The following is a 12,834-nucleotide window of genomic DNA, read 5'->3' on the forward strand; positions in this document are numbered from 1 at the left end:
TGATGCATAAACAGGCACGTTTATGTAAACAGAGGAGCTTGTATCTGTTTGTCCCTTTTTGGTTGGTGATGAGCTAATTTTATTTGAAAACTCAAGGGTCTTTTCTGCTTGGTGCATAAAGCGACAGAGAAAACTGAGTGGAGCTGAAATTCCTGAATTCTAATAATCAGTAATTTTAGGCCTGGGTTAGAGAAGGGCGATAGGTTGGGCTGTGACATTTTTCCAGTTGCCAGTCAGGTTTTCATTGTATTAGTGCAGGGAAAACTTAAATTTGGAGGACTCTGCAACCTTTAACTGATGATATTTCCTCTAATTTTGTTCTTTTTGTTTACTGTGTTAGTGTTCATTAGTCATTATTTGGGAAAAATTAATACCAACTTTTATAATTTTTTTTAATCTAACTGAACTCTATCAACATTGCATTTATTGTTTAAACAACTGTTATCTGGAAACTGATATTGAGGCAAAAGTTCTAGGAGGAAAATATATTCTCAATGGGATTCATTTTTATTTTAATGCAGTTGAGTGAGGAGAAGCTTCTGTCTCCTCTATACTGAAAGGAAGAAGGAGTTTTGAAAACAAAGTTTGATGTAGTTTACCTACAGGATAGCAGAACCAAAACCTGAGATTATAGATTTCAGAAAGAAAATCGATGTTAAACCAAGATGTTCAAAATAGTTTAATACAAATACTTAAATACCTAAGATCTTCATTAAATGTGCTTTATATTGTAGAATCTTACAGTCACATTGTGCAAAAATACTGAGGTATTTTGAAAAGAAAATTACATTGCAAACTTTCAATAAATATGATAAAATTTGTCCATCAGCTTTTTCACAGGAAAACTTGGGTTTTGCTGAGTGATTTTTGTGTAAATGAAAAGCACCTCATGCAAAATTAAAGACAAAAAACAACATTTCTCAATTACTTGCTAAAATATTTTGCTTTTCATTTACAGTTATTTTTCTGCCCAAAAAGCTTTTGTTTAATTTCTCCATGGAAAATAAGCCTTTTTTCTGACAAGTTCTCCATCTGATTGCCTTTTGTTGTGCAGAAAAGTGAAACAGTGTCAAAAAGGCTGGTGTGTTACTACTACTGCTCCCTCAAAGCATATGAATGATCGTTTGCAGGAGAAAAACTTTGGAATTAAAATGGAGTAGTGATGCTCATGAAACTTGTCTGTAGGGTTCTGCCTATGTGACCTTGGCAAAATTGTGTCTATCCTGGGAGATGTGTTTCACAGATGCTGAGTGCTGTGCTCTTTGTATTTCAGTTTCTCCATCTTAAATGGACCACCAGCAATTGAGGTATCACAGGCATATCAGGCCAGTGAATGCAAAATGATTTTACACTTTCAATTGGACAGAGCTGTAAACTGTTTCTCTAAGCTTTGTTTGAAACACTGAAAGAACAAAAGCCTTTAATAATGAAGATTCTGAGCAGTCCTGCTTAGTCTAGAAATCCCTGTTATAAAGTTTTTTTTGTGGCTGCTTCTCTTTGAAACAGAGGACTTTTGAAGGAAAATTATATCTTGTTTTCCAGTACTGCAGCCTTCCAATTACAAGTCCAGTAATAGACATCTCCAGGTAGCAGGGGCTAAGGCACAGCTTAACCAGTTGGTATTAACTACGTGGAGTAGATGAGAAAAGCTGTCATTTATTAAACAAAATCCCTGAATTCTCCACAGTACACAAAATACAAGTTGGTGAATTGTGCAGCAGTTGAATTTTAGCTCAGAGAGGGCTGTATGCCCAACACTTTCGTTTCATTTTTCACCGTGTTTGCTGTGCCATATGGTTAACCTAATACGACCTATTTTTTAACGCTTATGTTCCTACAGGACATTTAAAATGTGTAATGTAATACATGTAACTTCTTAAACATCTCAAGTTGTTTGTAATTTAGGCTTTGGAAACATCTCCCCATGCACGCAAGGTGGAAAGATATTCTGTATCATCTATGCCTTACTGGGAATTCCTCTGTTTGGGTTTCTGTTGGCTGGTGTTGGAGATCAACTAGGAACAATCTTTGGAAAAGGAATTGCCAAAGTAGAAGACACCTTTGTTGTGAGTATGCTGCCTGCCTCATTTGTTCTTCATGCTGCTTGTTGTTCTGAAGTTAACAAGTGAAATTAAAAGTATGAAAACCAGGGTATAGCTGTTCATTTTGTCCAGCTGCATAGCAAAAAGTAGGAAGAACTTTGCAAAGTCTGAACATGCTACTGAACATCTCTGAGAATTGGATGAAGCCAAACATTTTCTACAAGAAGTATGGCTGGGAAGGGGAAGAATTTCCAAAATACTTTGGTTTGCCCTTATAAAACTCCTAAGTTTGCTGTAGTTCTTGCCTTGAAAGGTTTTCATGTAAGTCAGTAAGAAATCAGTGACTCCGGGAGATGGAATACAGGAGCTGTAGGGGTAATATGGAAATTGTTTCTTTAATTCACAGAAGACTTTTGGTGTTTGAGTCTAAAATCACAATTCTTAAACTCTCAGATGCCATCACACTTAAGGAAAGCAGGCACCTACATTTTGAGATTTACAGGTTGTAAGTGACTAAAGCTTTGGGCATTCATAGAACAGTGTCTGTTGATGCCTCTCTGTGTGGCCTCCTCACTAGGCTGTAGGATATTCTACAGTTTAAGGTGTTTTCAGCCTCTGCTACAAAATTGTTTAACACAGCCTAGAGGTTCATGCTAATCTTTAATTATTCATGCGAAGTGGCACAACTTCAGTAGAGGCAGAGACCTGTCAAACAGACCAGAAGCTTGTGCAGGTATTGATAAATCTCAGCCATAGCCTGTCCCTAACAATCTTAAATGCCTTGAATTCTAGCAGAGGAACTTAATTTACTCAGTCTGTTTCATACACAGAAAAGTTTATTAAGGTTGTATTTTACTAATGCAGTTATTAAAAATGTATTTACTGAGATTTTTGAAGCTTAGAATAAATGGCATAATGAAACTTAATAAAATTAATTATTTAGGTGTTTTATTACCTTCAATAAAATGTTGTAGGTTTAACTGTTACCTAATATTCAAAAGGCATATGAAATACTATTTGTCTTTTGATATGTAGAACATGTCATACCCAGTGAATACTTAAGAAGCAGCCTGACTTTGTAGCAGTTTGCATCAGCATTGCAAGTGTTAGAAGGGTTGGTTTTCTGCAACAAGCCCTAATCTTGCATGCAGGACACCTTTACTATATAGAAAAGGTCTGCCATGGCTTTATTTTTGAAACAAATAAAACTGAAGCTGTGCTGTGTAGATTTATGCAATAGGTAAATGAAAGCTTGAAAGGTTTTTAAGAAAAGGGAGATATTTTTGACTTTGAAACATCAGTTCAAGTCTAGACATGGTGCTGGTGAATAATACCAATTTCCATTGAGATTTGTCTAAAAAAGGCAAGAACATTCCATAAGAACATCTTATTTTTATCCTTTCTGGTTTTTATAGCTGAATTTTATTGTTTTGCTGAAAAGTACAAAAGATTTAAGACCAATTTGTGTCTCTTTGCCTGTTTCTCAGAGGGTTAATTGTTTTTCTTGTTTTCATAATGGATGTATTCCTACAACAAGAATGCCTCAAGACAAAAAGTAGCATCTTGCACACCTCTTGGCAATATCTGAATGAGAACACTGATCTATATGTTGCAGTCTGGAACACTCCCTTATTCTCTTTACTAGTCCCCCAAAAGAACTAACAGGAGATGCCGATGAGTCAGAGCAGGGAATTTCATGTTGCCATAACCCAAACTACTACTGTGATTTGGGTTACAAGAGCCGGACCTTGATCATGCTGACTGTAAAAATCAGCTTCCATTGACCCTGAACTTAAATACAAGAAAACATATGTTGTGAACAGTCTGATTTCATTTTTGGTCTCCTTTTGTGGATGCTTCCAGTGTTACTTGTTCCCTTGCTTCTTTTAAGTTGAATCAACATACTTTGGATGGATGGAAGTCTCTTTGGGAAAAATGTCGCATTGGCAGGGGCAGTCAAATGGGACTCTGCAGTGGTCTGTTCTAGCTTTTGTACAGTTTAAAAGAGAAGTCATTAATAGCTTACACAACAGATAAAGGATTTGGCTTATTAAATCTCCAAGTAATCTGTAGGTGGGGACAGAACTAAAAGTTGAAAGGCAGAATCAGGATTCAAAATGATCTTGACAAGTCTGAAGAGCAGTCTGAATGTACAGGATTCAATTCAAGGAGGACAAATTCGGGTGAAGGAATAATAAAACATGCAATTGCATTCCAGGGAACAGTGGAAATGACCTGCTCTAGGTGGCTCTGCCTTGCCAGGGGGTTGGACTGGATGATCTCCAGAGGTCCCTCCCAAAGCTAGTGATTCCGTGAAATGTTCTGAGGACTGGGGGGCTCATATGCTAGTATGAGTTAATGTCATACTGCTGTGAAATGATGATACATCATAGCTAGAAGTATAAATATGAGTGTAAATAAATAAATAGGCAAAGGGAAGGGGGTTATATCTAGCTTTGAGTACAACAACATAATGAAACATGGATTATTTTGCTGGAGTCAACAAATAGCAATAAGAATAGATGGGTGAAGAAAGACTGAAATAAATGCATGCATTTGGGCTATAGAACATATGATTGAAAGAAAACACCTGTAAAAAGTTTGCTGGAAAGAATAAAGTAGTAATTGCTTTGTTTGCCTTGGGTAAGACCATAAATAGTAGGCTTAATATGAAGAAGATGAGAAGTAGAGCAAGCATTAGGAAAACAGTTGAGCATGTTGCCTGGCCACTAGTGTGTCTAGAGTGGCTTAGGTGGGTTTGGTTCTGTCTGGGGGAAAGTTTGGAAAAGGTGATCTCTTCACATCCCTTCCCACTCTATTTTCTGTGGTTCTGTTTAGCCAATTACTAGATTAGAGAGAACTGTGCAGTTAAAAATTACTGGGTTTATTCTGTTATTTGTGGATGCACAAAGGTAGAGATATTCCAGGTGCAAGCACTACTTGGAGCTCACACAAATACCTGTCCCCCTATCAAAACTTCAGCATGATCTACTGCTAACATTAATGAATGCTACACATGTAACTTGGCCAGATCACAAATGTGGCCACAATAAAGAGTCCAGCCCTGCTCTGCATTTCATGATGCAAGTGATTCCTAGGATAGTCATGTTTGCTTTGAAAACCCTGTCAAAATAAACCCCTGCTTGATTTCCTTATTTGTTTGAGAACTATAACTCACTGTGCTCTTGAGCAGCTAGTGCTCATTGTGGGTGATTGATTGGTGCTGATGTACTGTAGTTCAGTTTTACTAACAATGGGTTTCTTCTTTTTTCCCCTTCCCTTTCCAGAAATGGAATGTGAGTCAGACAAAGATTCGCATAATTTCAACAATAATATTCATACTGTTTGGCTGTGTGCTGTTTGTTGCTCTTCCTGCAGTTATATTCAAGCACATAGAAGGCTGGAGCACACTAGATGCAATTTACTTTGTGGTTATCACTTTAACTACCATTGGATTTGGTGACTATGTTGCAGGTAAGATTTCCTTGTAACTCTATCTTATAATATTTTGCAGTTATGTTCTGCTTTGTTGTATTATTTTGAGACAGATGCATCTCCCAGTTTCACCCTTTATCATTCCTGTGTCAGGGCACCTTAGAAGATATGGCAGGATAGAGACAGGAGATGCCTGTTTCTGCATAATCTTTTATTGTACTGTTAAAAGATGGTGTACTTGATTTTTAGGTAGAGTTTTTTGTTCTTACAGGTTGAGTGGCGTGCAAGGATTAATAAAGTATTTTAGTCTGCCGAGTGTATTTTTTTCCAGCTGGATTTGCTTAAAATACCTTGCCCTATGAAGTTATGTGGCACAGGTTTTGTGTACATCTCTTAGTTTCAAAGTGCTGTTCCAGCGCTCTGTTTCCGCCATTGAGATGTCTCTATTGCTGTTGCATCCTGCTTCTGTGTTTTCTTTCTTTCGTTTTTTATGTATATGCTTGACCATGTGTGTTTTGTAATCTAAGAAGGTTTAGCATAACCCATAGATAATGTGTCCAACTTTCATTGTTCTATTAATCTGGGTTGGATTGGTTGCAAATAACTGTGACAAACTGAGTTGAAAATGCTTGGGTTAGTTCTTTGCATCAACTTGTTTCATGAAAAGGTGTTTAGAGGTGTTACATCACTTCTCAGAATAGGGTTAAGTGTGTTGTGTGTGTTGATGTATTGAGGTGAGGATTAGAAATTCAGAGCATTATGCTTCTAGTCTGAGACTTGCTTTCTTCAGTCTGATTTCATGCATCTCCTGATGCAGCACCATCATCTCTCTTTCATGAAATTTCACTCTCCCACCTTTGAACACTGTGCAAGGCAGAAGTAGCTGAGAAATACAGCAGTGCTGGGCTGCTGTTAGTGAGTTATTCTGCTGGAGGAAGTGATTCTAGTAGACATCCTCATAGTGTTGAATCCTCCCTGTCCCACCTCACCTGCAGCTATTGCGTGAGTCCAAGTGCACCAAGGTGAGGGTTTCATGTTGTGTAGCTCCTCCTAGTGATTTGGGGGCCTGCCTGAAGTGTGCCTTGATGGCAGGAATGTGACTGGTCTTGTTGCTGTTGAAGTACCACAGAGACTTCTGAAGGGTCTGAACTGTTTGGCATATTCATAAATGACCTGGGTAAAATGAGGGGAAATGAAGTTAGTGTTGAAGTTATGCAACCTGTTTAAAAATGAAAGGTGACATGAGAAGTTGCCAGAGTCTGACAAGTTACAGAACTGGTCTGTAAAATGGCAAATTAAATGTGTTTGGACTTTTACATGGGTTTTTTATTATGTTTTCGTATTTTGAATGTGTCTCACTGATTTCTTCGTTCTCTTTTCCCATTATTCTTTGTAGTTTTTCATATTTTTATTTTGTCAGGAATTTGTGATTCTGGTAAGATTCACACTAGCACAGGATAAAAAATTTATGCTGTTTCCAAGTCAGGAGTCTGGGTGGTTTAAACTTTTGTTCCTGAGGGATACATGTATGTCAGGGAATAAAAATAATAGTGTATAAAGGTTATATTTACTGTAAAGCATTATGTGAAATGGCCCAGTTGGCTCCAACTAGAACACTGTGTACATTGATCATTACTCTCATTCTACATTTCCACAGAATTTTCTATTTGCAGACCACTTGATATCATAATTTGTTCCTACATCATGTCTGGGATTATTTTTTAACGTTATTAGGAAATACTTTCTTTTTCTACAGAATATTCTTGAATTACACTGTTCTATAGCCTTTTATGGTTCACTTATATATATTTATTATTTATTTATTTTAATCAAAGTTCCACTGTAAATGCATGATGTCAAAATGTCATTCATGTTTTCTATTTTCTGTTAGAGTAACATGCACAAGATGTATATTTGTACTGTAATATGTTATTGATTTGAAGTTTCCAGTGGGGGAATGAGATCTGTACTTGCAGAGATGATACTCAAGAGAATAGGGTTAGATGACTACCAATCTCCATCATAACTGGGAGGTTAACGTTGCCATGGGGCTGTATTTCATCAGAGATGAAGTTGACAATATTATAAGTGTGTGGACTAACATAATCATTTCATGGCAGATGACTTGGGGTTTTCCAAAAGGTTTATTCTTTTTCTTGTCATTTCAGTAATAATTGTCTAGTTAAATAAAAATTATGAAAAATGGGTAAAGTATTCATTGACTGTGCTTTGACTGTCAGCTTCCACAATGCATCAATGTGCATAAATAGTAAGGTGTCTGAGGAAAACTGATGTTGCAAGTTCCCAATAGAGCTGATGAAATTTGTTTTAAGGGCTAGGCATCCTTATTACTCTTGAGGAAGTATGCAGAATCTTTTGCACACTAACAAAGTAGTAAGTTATCTTTATGATTTTTGTTTCCTTGTTTTTCTCTTAGGCAAGCTGTAACTTGGTCTAGACACATAAATTGGGCATAGACACTAAGGTCTAGTGTGAGGAGTCCATGCCCATGGCAGGGGGGTTGGAACTGGATGATCTTAAGGTCCTTTCCAAGCCAAACCATTCTATGATTCCATGATGATTCTATGATGTTTTTGTGGTAGACTCCATCTAGAACTTTCCTTGAAGTTTAAGAAAGTTGAATGCCATAAACAGAGATGGAAACAAGCATGTAGGGTTAAGGCATGTAATGCTGTAGGGGAGGTTGTCACGATAGAATATGGGTATTGCATCTGAAGCTGTGGCTTTAAAGTGTGGTGTTCTTGGTTTTGGTTTGTCATAATGAGCCACGCAGCAGACAGAATGATGCTGCAGTCTGCTTAGTTCCTAGGTGGCAATGCACCTAAAGAAAAAACTCTCACTGACATTGATTTATTCCCTTTTCAGATTCTTCCTGGACAGAAAGGCATATTTCTTAAATAATCGGGTGAAAATTGCCTTCTTACACTGAGGATTAGTCAAATATAAAGCAGTGGTGTGCAGTACTAATACTCCAATTTGCAATTATAGCAAGTGACCTCTGTTAGCAATAAAAATAAAATTGGCAATTCTTGTAGCATATTGAAGGTCCATGGGATATTTCACGATTATGTGTCAGTTTTGGCTCAAATTTCCCTCAAAAATCTAAAATGCCTAAATATTTGAAAACTTTCACATATTCTGGTAATTTTTTTTTCCTGGGAGCTGTCATCCCAGAGGAAAAAGAGAGTTTGCAAGCCCTATGTACAACTGTCACAGTTGTGATAACGTATTTTTTCTTTTAACCCCAGTACACTTCAGCTGAAGAGAAGCTCTGAGAACTTTTAGGAGGTGAAGGGGAGAGTGTTTCTGAATAGCTGTACTAAAAGGGAGCTAAGGAAGAACTTGAGATTCCGGAAAGTAATGGTGCTAATGGCTGTAGTGCAGGTTGTCATGTTAGAAATTCTTGTAGAGTTCTCCAGAATTTTTCGCAGGTTTCCTCTCATTTACACTGGAGACCAAGTACTCTGTTCCCAGAAACCAGAATACCAAAACATCCCTTTTTGTGCTCAAAATCTGTCTGGAACCTAAGGAAATTTCAGCTGTAGTTTCCACCAGCAAGAGAAGCCTTAAGGCAAACATAAGACTGATTACTCAAGGTGCTTGCAGGGAGCGAAAAGATGAAGGGCCCTTGCAGTGTGTGTTCAAGAAAATACATGCACAGTATTCCAAAAAGCAAACTTAATGTTTCTCTGTCTTATGAAATAGTTTGATTTTTCTAATATTTGGAGGGGTTGATTTTTATTTTTGTAGGGAAATGAGTAATTTTTTGTGATTGGAGAAAGTTTGTTCTTGTACTTTTTTACAAATAAGGGAAGTAAACTGTACTACAGCCTGCACTGTCTTATGAAAACCAGGACATAGTCAAACATCCCTTTTCTTGTTTTAAAGAGAAACCACTGACTTTAATATGACAGCAGGAAATCCAGCCAATATTATCAATACTCTGTGAAAGAGAAAACAGATCTTTTTTTGATGAAAAGTGTCATTTTTTTGAGTATAATGAAAGGTATTATTGGGTACCAAAGTTAGCATTGAAGTACGTGTGTGTGTGTGTGTATATATGTGTATAACATGAAGCTATATTGTTCATACGTGCAGATCAATCCTTTAACTGAAGTACAGATTAGAAGGTGTAGTCATATTTCTAAGTGATTGAATCTAACAGGTTTGAAATCTAAATTTGGTGAGTGGTCCAAAACTTGACTGAATTTAGTAGAGGTCCAAAATATCAATAGCACATTAGCAGTCTGTTTCAAGCGCCGCATAATGATGATAAACTGACCCTGCAATCAGTGCCATTCAGCAGATCACAGAAGTTTTCAAGTCTCACTTAAAGAATATGTTCTAATGCTTCACCTAATGGTTGTAGCAGCCCAGCTGATTTGTTATCAATATGTGATATTACTATGTGATATTACTTACCAGGCAGAAAGACCTCTATAGGAAGAAATCACTGTCATGCCAAGCAAGAGGCATGTGCTGAGCATCCCATGAAAACTTTGTGCTCTCCCACAGGCTTTGTGTCCCTTTTGGGCATTTGGAAGTGCTTTTTGCCTCCTCAGGGCTTCATGTCCATAACTGGGGCTGTCTGGTGTGAACCATGCAGCCAGATTTAAGCCTAAGTCAGCATGCTGTGTCTTGCTTGATTTCTGTACAGGACAGCATGTAAGGGGTGTTTTATAGCTGTGGTTTGTATTCTGAAGCAGCTCTCCCTTTTCCACTGGGTGGCATCAGGTAACTCATATGGCCCACCTGAATTTTCTCTCACAGACAGTGCAATGTTATCTTGTCCCAGGCACGCTGCTTTTCCAGGTCTGCATGAGCTAGCCTTTCTCTGTCCTTTTTTACAGTCCTCAGAGGTAATTCATTTCAGGCTTCAGGGCTGAATCTCTGTATATTTCTGGCATGGGACTAATGATGTTTGTGGACTAAGCCTGTTGGCCAGGTTTGCCACAAAGGGGGGATGATGGACAGCTGCTAATTTTTCTGCAATTAAAACAGTGTTTGGATTTTAGTATATTCACATACCCAGGATAATTTGTACTGCTGATAAATAACAAAGACATTTCGTGGTTTGAAGGACCAATTTCTGAATAACTTGGAAATTTGTGCTGATATGGAATTAAGATATTCCATGCCAATAGCATTTTCTATTCTCTGCTTATACTTTTGAAGCAAAAATGCAAGCAGAACCGGACAATTTTGCAGAAATAATTGCATATTTCTCTTTTGAACCAGCTGTAGAAAGAATGGGAGAGAGAGTGGCAACAAGAATGAATTATTTACTTTCAATATACTTGGTTTACGTAAATAAATATATGCATTTATTTATTTACAAAAGCCTTAGCCTTTACACGAGATTCATAATCTGTCCTAATGCATCCCCAAAATCTTCTCTAATGCTACTCTTCACTAAAACAGGGCTTTTCACCTCAGTAAGGAATATGTGTAGGCCATAAAACAACCTATGCCTTCCAAAATGTTGAAAATCCCAAATAATAAGTTGTTTTGCAGATGTAAGAAGGGTAGCAGCAGGATTACAGTACCCTGTGACAAAGATGGATGGAAAACTCTTTGATTCTCATGTATTTTAAGTGACTTTGGATCAAATTTTTACCACAAAACATGTTGGCGATAAACTGTGGCTGCTTTTACCCTATCAGATTCTTCATAATCTTCATGGAAGATTATGGCCATGAGAATTCTAGATAAAGAGTAAGAGCACTCCAGTTGTGAGGTGGTACTTCTTTATTGTGGTTGCAACCTATTTTAGGTAGAGGTCAAACAAAGCTGGAAAAGGTTTTGTCCCTTGGCCCACAAAATTGGTTTTGACCAACAACAAAATGCAAGTTCTGCCTTCTCAGCATTTTACTTCCTAAACGGCTATGTAAAATAATGTTTTGCAAAAGAAAAATGATAGCATTATTAAGTAAAAACTTATGCTATGAAAAATCTGTGCAAATGTATCATGTTGATATACCATTTACAGTGTTACCAGTAAAATTGAGATGAATTCTCATATGTTTTAGTACACATACATTTACCTGTACATACTCATACCCAAATACATTCATACCCATAACTACTAAATCAGTAGTTAATGAGTTCCATTTACTTTAAATTCCCTACAGTGACTTTTGCTCAGGTTTTCCTACCAGTGAGATACTATGTAATGACATGGTTTAGTGCTGGGGTGTCCCTGCCCATGCCAGGCGGGTTGGAACTAGATGATCTTAAGGTCCTTTCCAACCCTAATTATTCTATGATTCTGTGACTCCTGGGTAACTGTGTTATAGCACTCCATGATGATTAAGCATCACAGAAGACAGTAGTTATCTCAGGGCGAACACCTTTAGATATGTCCTCTCTTTTCCTGGTAGTTTATTAAATTGAGATCTCACCTGAGGAGTCTTTGACATTCGGAAACCCAACAGCTAATGAGGCTGTTAAGCCTTTTCCTAGAGGCTTGTTGACTGTCCCTTTCTAACTAGGAAAGCGGAACTCCTTTGGGCATGGCTAGATGGAGCCCTCTCCTGGCCAGACAGTAAAGAAAACTCTTGAATGTGAGCGTGTCCTAACTGCTGCCCGGGTGATTAACCTTGCTGTAAACAAATTAGGTAGAAACTCTGAAGGAAATGCTTCCTGCAGACTGGCAGAGTTAGCTTCCAGTTTCAGTTTATTAACTTAACAAACAAACAATTTGAAACCAGCTGAGTGGATGTTTTTTGTGATACTTTCTTGTGCGTTGTGAGAACAGTTGGAGAAGGTGAACCACCAAGCATGGTTCATTATTAGCTGCTGATAGAGCAAACGCATGGTGGTAATCAACCATTCTTTCAGATGATGGCAAATTTTGGGCAAATCATCCCTAAAATCCTATTTTACTGGATTGACATGAGCTGGATGATATCAAGAAATAGCTTCATTTCTGATGCTTTGTTTGTCATGGGCTGTGACAAACTCAACCTTTTGGTTGTTGCTCCAGATAGAGCCCTGTCTTCTACTTTATTTGTGACTATGCAGGTGTCAAAGTATTTCCATTTTTGCAATGTGGATTCATCTCCTGGATAATTGAATAAACTGTTGCAGCTCAATGGATTTTATTGGTGAAAAGGCTTATTGATATGACAATAACAAATTTTCTGTCTGAGGGCTTCCATACAAAGATAACCATCAATAAAATTCGGTGTTATTTGCATGTAATCTCTGTGATTAGATAATAACAGCTAGGAAAAACATTACTGTTTGTGGGAGTTAATCTTGTTACTGTAACAAGGTGATTGAAACTTTGCCCCAAAACATCCTTGGACTCTTTCAGTATAGGATGCAGAGATAT

At 37.5% G+C, this 12,834-nt stretch overlaps 1 protein-coding gene across 1 annotated transcript in view; it reads left to right on the forward strand.

The window, feature by feature from the left end:
* KCNK2 (potassium two pore domain channel subfamily K member 2) overlaps positions 1–12,834 on the forward strand; it is a gene marked incomplete at both ends in the record, with an annotated part of 102,637 nt that overhangs the window by 74,108 nt on the left and 15,695 nt on the right. Inside the window, 2 exons of the mRNA XM_080616685.1 lie at positions 1,906–2,066; positions 5,330–5,516. Coding sequence (XP_080472811.1) covers positions 1,906–2,066; positions 5,330–5,516 — 348 coding nt within the window. The remainder of the gene's footprint in view (positions 1–1,905; positions 2,067–5,329; positions 5,517–12,834) is intronic.

The sequence above is a fragment of the Psittacula echo genome (genome assembly GCF_963264785.1).
Source record: "Psittacula echo genome assembly, chromosome: 4".
Taxonomy (NCBI): Eukaryota; Metazoa; Chordata; class Aves; order Psittaciformes; family Psittacidae; genus Psittacula; species Psittacula echo.